The sequence below is a fragment of the Cyanistes caeruleus genome, chromosome 4 (genome assembly GCF_971803275.1).
Source record: "Cyanistes caeruleus chromosome 4, bCyaCae1.hap1.1, whole genome shotgun sequence".
In the NCBI taxonomy this organism is placed as follows: domain Eukaryota; kingdom Metazoa; phylum Chordata; class Aves; order Passeriformes; family Paridae; genus Cyanistes; species Cyanistes caeruleus.
In genome coordinates this window covers 12,949,434-12,964,665 of record NC_141704.1, presented here as the reverse complement: position 1 = coordinate 12,964,665, position 15,232 = coordinate 12,949,434, and the positions used below count along the sequence as shown (strand labels likewise).

The 15,232-nt window shown below is 34.8% G+C and overlaps 1 protein-coding gene across 5 annotated transcripts in view; it reads left to right on the top strand.

Moving 5' to 3' along the window:
* The window catches only part of ORC5 (origin recognition complex subunit 5), a 63,091-nt gene that overhangs the window by 1,119 nt on the left and 46,740 nt on the right, over nucleotides 1-15,232 (top strand). For 4 of the 5 annotated variants that reach the window (XM_023918951.2, XM_086886704.1, XM_023918953.2 and 1 more), the window contains exons 2-9: nucleotides 1,753-1,936; nucleotides 3,474-3,566; nucleotides 5,479-5,676; nucleotides 9,141-9,215; nucleotides 11,541-11,652; nucleotides 11,995-12,125; nucleotides 13,853-13,901; nucleotides 14,320-14,410. In XM_023918951.2, coding sequence (XP_023774719.2) covers nucleotides 1,826-1,936; nucleotides 3,474-3,566; nucleotides 5,479-5,676; nucleotides 9,141-9,215; nucleotides 11,541-11,652; nucleotides 11,995-12,125; nucleotides 13,853-13,901; nucleotides 14,320-14,410 — 860 coding nt within the window. In that variant the 5' untranslated portion in view covers nucleotides 1,753-1,825. Of the gene's footprint in view, nucleotides 1-979; nucleotides 1,147-1,752; nucleotides 1,937-3,473; nucleotides 3,567-5,478; nucleotides 5,677-9,140; nucleotides 9,216-11,540; nucleotides 11,653-11,994; nucleotides 12,126-13,852; nucleotides 13,902-14,319; nucleotides 14,411-15,232 lie in introns of those variants that run through there. The other variant, XM_023918954.2, reaches the window with a different exon arrangement.

Below are 15,232 nucleotides of genomic sequence, written 5' to 3'. Positions count from 1 at the left end.
AATTTTTTTCTTTTCTTGATATACCTAGCTAATTTTTTAGAGGCCACCCTTAATCAAGCTACTTGGGCTTTTGTGTCTTCATTCCATTTTTGAATAGATATCTGAGATACAGTGGGGGGATGCACAGAGCCATTCAAAGCTGGTGAAATGGGCCAAGGCCATTTGTATGATTCTCTGTATAGGAAGTAGTTTGTTTAATACGATTAATATGACTGTGGAGGTTTTTTTGCTCCTGATAGCAGCATCACTTTGATTTTCCATACTTAATATGTGATTGATTTATAAATAAATAATATAAATAAACTTATTTTTTAAGTTACTTCAGACTTAGTTTCTTGGGATCTAACTGTAGTCCTTGTTGTGTGTGATGTTGTTACTTTCAAGTAGGTGTAATACGAGAATTGAATTACTTATATCATCATGGATATCCATTTTTTTCTTCATTAGTTCCACTTATTTTTCTGTTGATGATTCTACAATCACAGATTTTACCTCAGAAAACACTGAAGATAAAGTGTAAAAATAAAGGAAAAATTATTTTCTCAAATCTATTTATGGAAATACTTACCAGAGATTGGTCCCAAAAGGAACTCTATTTTAAAGTATTTCCATAAATACTTTTGTGTTTGCAAACCTCCTTCTACCCCAGTAGCTCTCCTGTTGGTGTGATCCACTACTGCATTTTTCCTTCAGAACAGTTTGTTTTCCCTTTACCTTGCTATTTCTATTGCTATTGCTAACCTAATCTTTTCTCCTGTGCTGTTGTACTTACAACCAGTATAATGTATGTGTCGGTAAATACTTACATTTTAAATAGTTGAGAATGTTTTGTTTATTATCTTTGTCTTGATAACATACAGATAATCCTGTCAGTTGATGAGATATCTTTATTGCCTTAATGAAATTTCCAAACTTTCTTTTTGATTGCTATGTTATGTTTGACAAAGTCAGAATCCACAGGTTGAAGTTATTTCTCTGCGTGTTATCTGTATCACAACAGGTAAAAGTACATCTTACCAGCAGTTTTAGAAGTGCACACGAAGACTATCTTTGACTGTTTTTCTACATTCTGTCACTAAAATCCATCCCTCCCAGTGTTACAGCAGTCAAGACCTTTTTTTCCCTTGTCTAGTGCTTGTCTAAAAGGTAGATTGGCGTTAATATTGCAGTTTTATGTATGGTTTGGACTTCTACTAGTTTTAAGGAGTATTTCCAGTCTTTACCATCAACTGGATTTTCTTCATATGCCTCTGAGGCTTCTTTCAAGATGGGGCTAGCATTCCTGTTAGCAGCCATAGGTCTATTACTTTGTCATCTTTCTCTTTCCTTGTGTCCTACCTCTTTCCTGTTGTTTGTAAATCCCTGTTTATTGACTGTTCAGGGAGGTGATGATCTGTGACTAATCTACTTTACTCATTTTTATTCTCTTGCTACTTTTTAATGTATATAAAATCAGAATTAAATGTGTAATTCCTCAGTTAACTAAACTAGGATAATTCTTTCTTGTATTGATTTACTCATATCCTGTATACCTTTCCATTTTGATTTTCTTTTTTGGATTTTGTCTGGTGTGGAAATGTCTGTATAGTGCCTTACATAGTTAAGTCCAGTTTTGCTGAAGTCTTTGAAGTCTGTCATATTTACGCCCTTATCTTGAGCTAGAGTATCTGTTTAGATTTTATGTCAATTCCCATTCCTTTTCCTTTTATATGTATGGAAGTAAATGATAATGAAAACTTTTTTCTTTTCCAGATCACTTCTTTCCTTGTCTCTGCACCTCAAAAGGGACATGCATGTTTAGGTGACTCACTACAGGAATATCAAAATGCCTAATCTTGACCATCCAGCATACCCAGCAGATGACCTGTTTCACTTGGAAAGTTTGGTGCCCTGTCGAGAATCCCAGGTGTCCATGTTGCTGTCAATATTTGGCGAGGTAGTGCTCTTTGTATTCCATGTTTGAACAGAACAAAGGCATTCTGCTGTCTCAGGCGGGAGAAGAGAAATCTAAGGGTGTTTTTGTGATGTCAATGTGAGCATGCTTTGTTTCCCTCTTTGTTGAAGTTTTATTTTTTGTTACCATCTTTAACATTAGTGTTTGGCAGTAGATTCTAGTATGTTGGTAGGTTGAAAGATGTATTACAGCTGGAAGGACCTAAACAAACTTTGGAGCTATTTGTGCCTTTGTCTCTCTGAAGCCTGATTTTGCCACAACTCTATGCTGTCTTTGCCAGTTAGTACCAGGGAGTAAGTCTCTTCCTCCTAGACCTAAAGTTCTAAATGTCTAAATCTGACAGATGTCTAAATTTCTTTCAACTAAAAAAGTAATTTTTTTCAGTGTCAGTGTAGAAATTCTGTTTGGTTTTGACCTGTTAATCTAATATCTGAGTGCCTGAATTCTAAGTACATTAAATTGTTCTTAGTAGTTTTGAGGCTGGTTGTAAGAGTGAGAAATCACTGGCTTGTTAATTGATTCTGTTACTGCTTCACAAAGCTGTGGTAAAAGGTAATGGAGATTTTTATCTGCAAACTTTAAAGCAGTTTTCTTGCAGAATGTCTGTATCCATTCAGTAATAAACTGAAAATTAGTATCTGTTTTCTGTCTTTAATTATGGATACTAATAATATCAATAATATCAAATTGCTTGATACTAATAGTATCAAATTACAGTATTCAAGTTTTATGTATGTTACAAGCCTAGTGGCAAAAAACTCTTCATAAAAATAGATACTTCAATTATTGATCGATTTGCATATACTCAAGCCTGCATGTCTTGCACAAGAGTGTTTCATCTTGCATAAATTGACTATTGTTTATCCTTAAAAGTGTCAATTAAATTTTTGTATTAATTTTTGAGTCAGTATACAAAATTCTTAGACATGAAAACACAACCCAGTGTGAAAATGTGCTCAGAGTGGAAAAAAAATAATAATTCAGCTATTTTCCTTGGATCTTAAAAAAATTTCATTAAATGAACAGCATCAGGACCATTAAATAAATAGATACATCAAATATTATCTTGTGAAAGAAGAGCAAGTTTTACCATCTCCTTCTTCATACCATTTAATTATTTTTTCTTTGGTGCTAATGAAAAGAAACACAATTTGTAGTGTTTGCAGAAGCTAGGGGAATGTATGGTTTGCAATTTGTGCTTGCCAAGATTTTGTTTCAGTTAGTTGACTAATTTGAATTAAGAGCCCACTGCTTTTCTCTCTGTGTGTGTTTTTGTTGTTTGTTATAGCATTTTCACTGGCAGTAATGTGATACTTGATTCTTGCAACTTCCCAGCACTTCAGCAAAGGTGTAATGTAAAACTTGATCTTGTTGATTCCATAATAATTGGTGTATTTTATATTTACTGCCTCAATTTAAAATACAACTTTTCTTCTGGGGAAAGGTCATTGTTAAATCTTTCATCTGTTGAATGAAAAGAAGAACTCATACAGCAACAACTTTTTTTTTCTCCCCTTAGCGTCAGCAGTTTAGTTTTCCATCCATCTTTATCTATGGACATACATCTAGTGGAAAGACTTATGTGATGCAAACTCTTCTAACTACCTTACAGGTAAGAATGGTCACAAAGGATATTGAATTTACAATTTATAACCATGGTTCCTCAAAATAGCCTTTACTTTCTCAAAATGATGTGTTTCCTCCATCATTTCTGCCTTCCTGATTCTTCTCCACTTACTGTGTCATGAATGCATCACTCTGCTCACTAGGATGCTTAGGATAAAATGAAATTGTATATACTGACATATAATATAAATCATAACAACTTTTTTTGAGAAAGTTGAAAAAAGATAAAAAAGGAAGCAGATATTGTTCACCTTGTCTCCATGACTTAGCCTGAAGTAGTTCCACTGATTCCTTGTTTTAATTTTTTCCAAAACACGTTTCAAAGTCCTCCTAAGTTGAAGGGTGTCATTACAAAAGTTTCCATCTAGATCTGTTAATATCTCTGTTTTTGTCAGTCATGCAGTTCAGGGATTTAAATCCAATAACAGGTGCCCATTTCGTGCCTAAACTGTAAATTTCCACTTGTGTGTTTCTATAGCCCTGATACTTTTAACTTGTCCAGAGTGAGCTTATCACTTTATCTGCAGGATCAACAGGTTTTATACAGAAAGCCCGTTCATTAAAAATTCTGCAGAGGGAGAAGGGTAGAATGCAGGGGTTTGTGATCCTCCTCCATGAAGTAGCCTTTTGTGCCTTGCTCACAGCACTGTGCTGACCGCTCACACCGTGAGCGAAGATGTGGCAGGCCCTGGGACATGGCTGGTTTTAGCAGCAGCTCTCTACAGAGTTTCCTTGTGCCAAGTCTGGTGTCTGCTCTGTACTGTGCTGGTGTGAATCACATCTGAGGCACCCAGCTTTCCATCTGCTAGGGAGGTACAGCACTACCTGCTTTTTGGTGATGTAGCCCTTACCTTTTAGTGGTGCTCAAAATCATAGAAAAGCTTTTTATTATATGCTGTGTGAGTGGATTGCCAACATGTACCCACCCTTCCCCACATCTGCTGAATCATACTGTATTTTAAGTAGAAGATTGGAATGAAGTACTTGGATTATTTTTATTTTTATTTTTTTTTGTTATAGACAACCACATTCCTGCATACCAGTGACTAATGTTTTCCAGAGGTTTTAATGTTTTGTGTGAAAAAGAGCATCTGCCTTACCAGAGATTATGGAGTTGTGCAGATAAGCTATGCCTTAAATATAAGGTTGCTAGAAAATTATCTTTTTTTTTTCCTAGGTAGGTTTGACTACTATTTTATAGGTTATAGTGCCTTCTATTTAAAGACAAATGACAGTAGATTTTCAATATTAATGAATTGATACTTAGAACGTATCTCATACTCTGTTTTTTTTTATTCACTCTTTACTTTGGAAAGATCTGATATTCTGAAAATGTCTTGCACAATCATGCTGATCCCATGAGCCTGATATAGAAGCTTACACTTGATCATTTGTGTGCATTGAATGCCAGAAACGTTCACAGTAATTCTGGGGAGTGTGCTGGGGTGATTACTTTCTTTGTAATGTAAGTTTGAGATGTCTGTGTTTTCTAGACACTGTAATTCTTAATAAACCATTTTATGATACTGTAATGTCTTACAGTTGTCTAAACTTTTTTGAACTAAATGCTGTTTGGTTTTCTTGTGTATTGCTCACAATTTTTCAACATAGTTGAAGGATACGTTGTGCTTCAGTTTTTAAACACAATTAGAAGGTATATGTCCATTTGAAGATGTATCTGCTCTCTCTCTTCAGTTTGTGATACATAATATTTTGACTAGGTACATAATTGATCTTTTTTTTTTAACAAGTGTTTTTGGTTCTTGCTGTGTATTCTGTTGGCAGGGTATGGTTTCTTTCATTCTCTCATACAGAAGAGAAAACTTTTTCTGGAGTATTTACACTGGAAAAAGTCAAATGCAGTTGTATAATTTTTCTTGTTCTCTTGTTCTCTTCAGCTTCCTCATGTGTTTGTGAACTGTGTGGAATACTTTACATCACGACTTCTTCTAGAAGAAATTCTCATCCAGTTGCAAAACCGTTCTCCTGGCACAGAGCAGACCTCTCCTGTGCATTGTGATACATTGAATGACTTTGTTCGTCTGTTTAAACAGGCTGTGGTCAGCCAGAAGCTTCAAGATGAAACATTATACATTGTAAGTAATTTCATTTTAATGTCCAGTCTCATTCCTGCTAAGAGGGTGTGAGTAATGACTATTGATAATTAGTATGTGAAATGTGTGCCTTATAGAGCCGTTTGCACAAAATTTCTCCATAGATCTCATTCAGAACCTGTTGTGAGGTTTTTTCTGTTGGCTTACAGGCTTTAGGTGAGGTTCTCTATTTTTCCTGGTTTTAGAATTTTTTGCTATACACAAAATTTGTATAGCATAACTAATAATGAACATAAATTATACCACACGTTTCAACTGAGAATGTAATAGTGTTACAAAGTCCTTAAATATAGAGAAACTGTATTTGTTTTATTATTCTTAAGTCATGCTGATTTGTTTCCTAGCATCACAAATGAGAAAGGGGTAGGGAATAGGGCAGAAGGGAATATGGAGAACGCAAATGGCAAGGCTTGGATGGCTAGAATAGATCTTAAGTATAATATTAAGGAATTAAAGTGCATAACTTCCTCTGTAAAATCTTGCATCTTCCGCTAGACTTGTGACCCTCAGAGACAGGACCTGTAATTTTAAAATTAAGATGGAAAAAAAAAAGGCTGCAATGAAAAAAGTGATGATATGCTCAAGTGGAATAAACAGCAGATTGCAGGAAAAAATAATCAGAATTTAGGTTGCAGGAATAATTGAATCAATGTAATACTAGAACACTAGGATTTGGTTTAGGTCTTTGGAGTTTTTTTTCTGTGATAATCTTAACTTCACAAAGGAGTCAAAATTTGCAGACTAAAACAGCATTATCGTGCTGAGAGATGACCATGGAAACAAATTCCATTCATACAAGAGGTCTGATGGAAGGACAATATGAAAACTGTAGTATTAGTGATGTGTAAATGTATATATATAGTGTGGACCTACAGAATATGTAGACTAAATTTCAGGCCAGCAGTGGGAATTAAGGTTTTTTTAAAAAGAGATGAAACTGATTATTTAAGAAAATGAGAATGTGTTTAAGACTGATTGCTTTGAGAAACATGCAGAGTGATTACCCAGGGTCATTATGCTCTCGATGTCCCCATACTGCTTTGGGTTTTTTTTTTCAGTCAAACAAGCAGTTCATAATTATACTGAACATTCTTCATTCTGTTTCACATACTACAGTTAAATACGTTTTATTCCTATTTGAAAGTACTTTGCCACTGAGATAAATAACTTCATATCATGTTTAGTGGAAACAGTACTATCTCATAGTTTCCTATTGACATACTTCTTAGAAGTAGAATGAAGAAAATAATGTACCAACACTTAAAAAGATAAAAACAGATAAAAAGTTATAAATAGAAAAGTCATTCAGCTTACTGTCATAAAAGTGATATTGATATTCTTTTACAGTTCCATAGGCACAAAATTTATCTCTCTAACAATCTTTAGTATATTTCACATAATACTTCTTACAGTAAAACCTTACTTTTGGATTAGTATTTGGATTAAAATCTATTAATTAAAGAATTATTCTTGTATTCTATGAAAATTGGCATCACTCAGAAAAGTAGAAAGTTCTTGAGCAATGGTTGTAGAAAATAAAACATTAAATCACTACAAAGGTTCAATTGTATAATGAAAATAGTTGTTGCCTCAGAAGAATTAAATATTAAATTAGTATTTCAGTTAAATTCTGTATGGAAACAGACAGGAATGGGAAAAATCAATTAATGTTTGTTAACCTATGTTATCTGGATTTATTATAGAGTGGTTAAAATTGAGACTGATGGGAGACCAGCATGCTGGTAACATAAACTGGCAATGCTAACGTACTCTATTTCATTTCAGTAGTAAATAATGTAATATTTCAGCTCAATTAACTCAGAGTAAATGAAGATAAATGTTTACTTTCAAGCAAAGAATTCTAAATGGTTCTCTTAACCAAGCATAGGTGCTAAATGCTTGTGATTATTTATGAAAAATGAATTTATTCATTTTAACTACCTTAAAAATTTGGAGTAGATATAACTTGTAGTCATTCATACATTTACAATATTTTGTACTTTACAGAACTATCAAGCTACTTTTTTGAATGTGAGCAGTCAGTTTTTTAAAGTATAGGCTTTTTTAAAAAGTTGAAGAGTGTCAAGTCTACATGGATACCAAAGAGTAATGCATAGATTTACAGACCTGGGGGAAGGCTGTTTCTATGAACCATTTGACACTTTCAACAAAACAGGATCATGGTGTATTTTTTTCTGCTGTAAGTAAAAACTGTAGATTCCCATTTACTAGATAGTGTGATCTGCTTAGGTCAAGACCTTAAAGCTTTGTGTTTAGTAACTTCATGGCACTTGGTCCAATAAGCAGTGTTCTTTTAGTAAAAATAGCCTCTCTTTGGTCTGTAGTATAAAGCAGTCTTCATTCCTGAAGTCACTTAATACATGAACCAAATGCAGATATCAATATAAAATCATATGTTGTAGTTTTAAATAAATTCCCAAAAAGTGTGAGATAGTGATGTAGAGATAGTTCTTTTAGGTTTGAGTGGTGGGATTCTGAAATAATATTTTCAGAAAATGTTTGGTTGTACACATAGAATTCTTTGCCTTATTGTGGACAACAGGAATGAGAGATGTCGTAAGATTTTGGTGGAGAGAAGATATGTAATAGGATAAAAAACATAATTTTCTAGGGACCTGTAGTTTTTATCTCAACAGCAATAATTCAAAAGAAGTAATGAACTTCAGAATTTAGATTTATATTGCAAGTAGTAAATAGGCCACAAAAGAAACGTGTTTCTATTATCGTCTTTCATTCTTGTCAAGATTTTAGGTGTGCTGGGAATAAAAAAAAATTTTTTACCAAAGGATAACCATGCATGTGTTCATACTTTTGTTTCATTTCTTCAGACTCTAAAATGTTATTTGCTTAAGATGTTTCTTGTTTAAGCTGTCCATATGCTACATATCTGTTACTGCTATGTGAGGCTTGCATAAAATAAATCCTGTAAGTTCCTAGGCTGCAAACTATGGCAAGAAAAGTTTCTCTCAAAAATTCAGTTCAGTGAATTCTAGATGATAGCTAAATTTTTTTAAAACACCAGTTCTTATTTGTGTTCTTATCTGAAAAATAATTTCATAGTAGGAAAATATAACTCTCCTAGAGTATACATGTAGTTAACAGCGCTACTGTACTACATGTACATTTGAAACAAGAAGAATTTTGGGAAAAAAATTGAGGTTTCAATGGTTGTTAAGGATATCATGATTTTGTTGTTATATTTCTGACTGGACTTGAATAATAATTCTTCCTGCCATAATGCATGTTAGTGTTGCTTGTCTAGGGATTGTATGGTTTTTTAGATGCAGAGCTGCTTGGGCTTCCTGGAAGTGTGTTGGAAGCAATAATCTCTCCAATTCAGTTTCCAGCAACTAAGAATTAATTTTAAGTCCGTGTGAGAGTGGGAATTGACTTTTGTTTATATAATATCATTGTTTTGTTAAAAGGTTCTGGATAGAGCAGAGCAGCTGAGGGAAATGGAAGCAAACATCCTGCCAGCATTTCTTAGGCTTCAGGAGTTGGTAAGTGTCTGGAAAGAAAATAACATGTGTCCTGGCTGTTGAAAGTAACTGAACATGTGGTACCTGTACATCCAGGCTCACAGATCAAGATATGATTCTTTAGATGAGAAAAGTTGTAGAATTAAGCCTCGTTACCCCAAAACAGTGGTCAAAACCAGAAACCAAACTAGAATTTAAACATTAGGTTTTAATTAAACCCTTTTTTAAAAACAAATTGTGGTTAATGGTATATTATTTACAATATCTGATGTGTTGTAGATTCTTTGGAGGCTTGTTTCAGATATATATCTGTCTTTTCTAGATTGTCTTTTTAAGAATGAGATTTTCAGGAGACTACCAGCTGTTTAATTTGGCTGGAGCTGCACAGCTCAGCAGCTGTGAATGTGCTTTGACTTGCTAGAGAATTTTCTCACACTTCTCCTGGAACTGTGCTTCAGTAAGTTTCTAATTGGAGTAAACCACTGTGTGCTTTCCTTTCTCACTTCTGAAGCATCAAAGCTTTTGAAATAAGGAAAAATGGTACATTCCCTGAAAAGAAACTGAAGACAAAACCAGAAGTTGCTGGTACTTTGAAATGTCTGAATATGTAAATAGCTGAAATTATACTTGTTCTTTCAAAGCTTTTATGTGGTGCTCTTAATCTTCTGGTCACATTGATTTCTCTACTAAATGAAGACTGATTCACAGCTGTGTTCTTAATCATGACAGCTGGTGCATTTTCTGTCTCTTTTTATCTGTTCTGCCCATGTTCTGGACTGGGCTGCTCCTGAAGCATAAACAACCAGTTCTGCAGAGAAGGGAGGCAAACTTGGGTCTATAATTGCTATATAAAGAGATATATATGGGGATCAGGGATCAAAACCCCATAGACTAAGGCTTATATGTGCTAGAGGAACACCCCCAGATTCAAACCTAACCTCCAGACAAATCTGTTGTCTTGAGTGCTGATATTCCAGTTGCTTAAATTCTGAATTCTGGACTGAGGCTTTCTAAAGGAGTTGTGCAGCCAAATGTTTTAGAGCAATGTTGTAGGAGCAAATCTCTTGCATCTCTTCCTCTCCTGGAGTGGAAGGAGACCAGGAACACCACTAGTAGTAGTGAAGGATATCATGGGACTGGCGGGTTGCTGCTGAAGAATAGGTCACAGATGCTTGATGTCTCTGAGGATTGTGGTAGCAAATACTAAATTTCTTCATACTGGATGATCAGTCAGGAAGTGAACTGAACATATTTTAGTACTTCTGTCAGCTGAAACATTAGGAGTTCTGGGAGAGGAATCCAACTAAAAGAAATGCAGAAAGTTTCTTGTTGAAAGGGAAAAAATATTTATGATCCATAAAAATGAAGAAGAAACAGTAAAGAATATGAGTGGATGCGACTTCACCAAGTGGGAAAAGTAAGTAAAAAAAGAAGATTATCACTACATTTCAGGGAAGGAAATAGCATTTAAGTGTCTTTCAAGTCATTCAGAGCACTGTCAATTCAATCAGATTCTTTTTGTTTTATGGAGGTGCCATAATAGTTTTCAGAGGTCTTGAAGAACCATGTTTAAAAACATCTTATGTTAGGCAGAATTTTTAGTATGGCTGCAAAAACCTTGCAAAGAGGGAGAATGACACATCATCTTAACAGATAGTTTTAGCTTCATATTAAGTAGCTAATATTTTGAAGAGTGACCTAAATAAAACAATATTGTTTTTAATATGAAGCATTTTTTTACATATTGATCAAAACATGCAATCTGAAGCAGGTATTTTGTCAATAAAAACTTGGTTGCAAAAATATATTACTATGAGCAGCCCCATTGTTATTAACTAGGAAAACATTTGGGAGGGTAAACAGATAATACTACATTTTTGGTTTGGGATGTGTGTGTGTTTTTTTAAAGACCAGATTGCCGTTAAAATGAAGTACAAGATAGCTTGGTTCCAGAGATGCTGAGATTTCTTTTTGCTTTTTAACTTTTTCTGTTTGCTCTGAAAGTCTGTGTTTAATTACTAGTGTAAAATGTTCTCTTAATTTTGGGGTGGAATCTACTTGGTATTGTGTATCACCCCACAAAGCTTACATGAAAGTAAAATGATGAGGGTTGGGGAGAAATATCATATAATTATGAAGATTTGCAAATGTATGAGCTGCTTGATTAGGCCAGCTGAAGCTTTAATGCAAGTTACTAGCATAGTAATAAACTGTAAATTTAATGATTTTTGTGAAACAGAAAAGTCACAATAATTATTTTTCTTGTTGATGCTCTAACATGCACTGGTTTTTTGTTATTTCTCTGCCTGTCGCTCTCTCATTCAGTTTTTTCTCTTCCCTGTGTAGACTGACAGAAATGTGACAGTTGTTCTGCTCAGTGAAATAGTGTGGGAACTGTTCCGTCCAAACATTGGGTGCTTTGAGCCATTCACCATGTATTTTCCGGATTACAGCATAGGTAAACTAAATTTCCAATCTGCTTTTTGGGGATTATGTAATGCTTTGTCAAAAGTTTTTTTCAGGTTTATCAGTGTGCCTTTTACAGAACCCAGAGTATGTTATAGCTACTGGGATGTAAAAGTCTGTTCACACAACCTGTAAAGGTCTTGTCTTTTTCCACATGCCAGAACATCTCAAAGTAATGTTTTGATTCCATTACATTTGCTGGTTCTTCAAATCAATGTAGGTTTTGGTGGATTTTGTTGGGTTTTTTTTTAGTGATGGTTATTTTTTTTAACATAAATATGGTTGCTTTATTAAGTTGGCTTGAAAACAGAAAAATTTATTTTTGTTTAAACAGGACATCTGCAGAAGATCTTGTCTCAGAATCATCCCCCAGAATATTCTGCAGATTTCTATGCTGCATATATCAATATTTTGCTTGGTGTCTTCTACATGGTCTGTAGGGACCTGAAAGAACTTCAGCATCTGGTGAGATGAGTTTTTTTAAAGTTACTATTTTGTTCTGGGATGTATTTTGCCAAATGAAAGTCTAGATTTATTGTTGCTCTGAAAGTCTAGGTTGGTTGTTAAATATGGACAAAGAGAAAATCAGAGATTGTAGAATGGTTTGGTTGGAAGGGGCCTTAAAGGTCTAGTTCCAACACCTGCCATGGGTAGGGACAACTTTCACTAGACCAGCTTGCTCAAAGCCTCAACCAGCCTAGCCTTGAACACTTCCAGGGATGGGACATCCACAGCTTCTCTGAGCAGCCTGTTCCAGTGTTTCACCACCTTCATGGTAAAAAAGACTTCCTTATATCTAGTGTAAATATGCTTTCCTGAGAATGTGTTAGTAAAATGTAGTTGCCCTAAAAATCCATAACAGAGATGGCAGTTGTTTTGGTGGCTGTAAAGGGCCTCCAGTATTGTGTAGTTTTCTGGTAATAAATTTAAAGTATTTGGAAAAAGGTGTTTTAACCATGTAATGTAATAGTAAACAAACTTAACAGAAGAAGATTAAGTTACTTGATGGTGACATTTGCGTAAGCTTAATAACAATTACAAACATTATCTAATCCAATTATTATTTAATTAAATATAGTGTGTACAAGGAAATTTTATAGGTTTGACGTGATCAGTGAACAAATTGGTGCTCAAGAGATGATCTGCATGTTCTGCCTGTGTTTCCCTCAGGAACGTGCTGCTAAATTTCAGCTGAACTTCTTTCTTAACCATACAGGTTTTATATGTAAATCAGATTGCTGGAGACAGAAATAGAAACCAGGGTCACAGTTCTTGCAGACACGTGCTTGAGTGGCTCTGCTTGTGAGAATTTCATTAGCTTTAGATGCACTATTTTCTTGTGCAACACTACAAAAATACTAATGTAATTAGACCCTAAATTCTTTATGTGGTTGACAAGTCTCTTCTATAGAAGATAGTGGCAGATACAGATAACTGCGGACATCTGAACTCCTTAGTGTCTAGTACAGACTCTAAATGTGTATGCTTTTATGTGTAATTATTATTAGTACATTCTGGAATTTTATTAGATTTATATATGGAAGTTACACTTTGAGCTTTGTGTATTAGCAGAGAGATATGCTTAAAGTGCAATAGGACAAAAAGAGAATGAACTCTGAGGATTGGTATTTTACAAAATTCTGTGTGATATTGATTTAAACATTTTTGAAGAAAGTCTAGATTCTTGTCTTGTCAAAAATCTCTTAATCTTACTTTAGGCAAAAGGAATTCATTTGTTTATGGAATAATTATGGAATATATTAGAATATTTTTAAAATAAATAATTTTTGAAAAAAAAAAAAATTAGTTTCTGCCTAACTATGTTGAACTTCTCCTGGAATGGAAAGTTTATCTGAAAATGAAGAGAGTATGAAAAGTTCATGAAAACATTTTTATTGCATTTATAATGATAAATTATTATGTTAATTTAAAAAAATGCAACCCCAGAGTACAATAAACAGATCTTGCTGAGCTTAAAGCTATGTAACCTGCAGTAGATTACTTCTGTTTGTATTTTATGGTACAGGAATGTTGCCATGTTTGACAGTATGATGTTCATAAGCAAGTGGCATCATTATTGACTGAAAAAGGGTTTGCTGGCTTTGCAAAGGAATAAATTACCCTGCTAGTTATACTCTGTAGCTGGATCAGATAGATAGTACTTTAATATGTTCTGTTTTTGCTTTCTGTAGGCTGCACTCAATTTTGCTAAATACTGTGAACCAGTGGTCAGAGGGGAAGGTAAGGCTGTGTCTTTAATTTGAGTGGGTGTATGAGAGAGTAGGTGCTGTTCAGTGGGTTTTGGTGAAGACTTGGCTCTGATCCTTATGCTGTGGTGGCACAGTGATATCTCAGGTCACAACAGCATTGCTTACTCCAGTTGTACCCTGTCATTATTTCTTTGTCAAGGCAAGGGGAAAAAAGAAACCAAGAGGAGAGGCACTATCAAACTGGTGCAGATTATCTCAGAACAGATAGAGAAACAGCCTTGTGTGGCAGCACGTGCTTGCTGGATGGATGGTGACGGTGCATCATCCTAAAGCAGCATGTCAGAGTCAGGGTGTTAGACCGTGTCATGCCTGCGACTGTTCAGGTGCCAGGGATGAGTTTTAGTCTTCTAAGAGTTAAATGTTTAACAGTTGATTCTGGCTTGCTGCAGCAAATGAACGTGACACCCGCAAACTCTGGAAAAATATCGAACCTCATTTGAAGAAGGCAATGCAGACTGTTTATCTTCGGGAAATATCCAGGTAATTTGGAGGGCATAGGCTGGCTTGCTTTGTTGAGGTTGTATTTTTAACAACCTTCCTCTCACTGTGCTTCATGGCTAGTGTTTCTTTTTTGCTAGATGTAATCTTTTTTCTTTAATGTGCATTTCTTTCTTGCCATACTCTGTAAGAAATAGTGTATCTCAGGAGGAAATTTAAACAAAATGGTATTTGTAGTATATAATAGATTCAATAAGTAAGGCAGTGGCAGCAGGTTTTGTTCTCCTTCTCACTGATGCTAGCTCCATTTTCTTTAATGTATGAATCTACCAAGCATCGTAATCCATCACCATAATATACAGACACCGTTTAAAACACACTGCTGTGTTTGTTAGCTCGCCAGATACTCACTGTACCAAGGATGTTTGCAAGCCTCAAAATTCCCGAGACATTACAGATTTTGAGTATCTGTGTTTCTTAGCTTTGTTTGATAGAGCTAGGTTCGTTTGCTGATTGTGCTTTCCGATCCCTTATTTTCTTTACCAAAGGCAATATTTTTCTTATTTGGAATTGCCATTTTTGTTGGCATTAAAATCTGGTGTCCTATTAATGGCTATTTTTCTTGGTATTGTTTTAGCTTCCTTTTTTATTTTGTAAGCTACCAGACTGCTGGAAGAAAGGATGGTGGTGTTCATTCACAGTGGTAGTAATTGGCTTAGGTTTAATGTTCTCTCCACCTTTAAGAGGGTGATTCTGATATTACGCTGTCTAAAGAGAGATCATTCAGTATAGCTTTGTTTCTTTATCTTGGTAGAAACATACTGATTTCTTTCCTTTGAATGTCATTGAGGCTATAGAGTATTC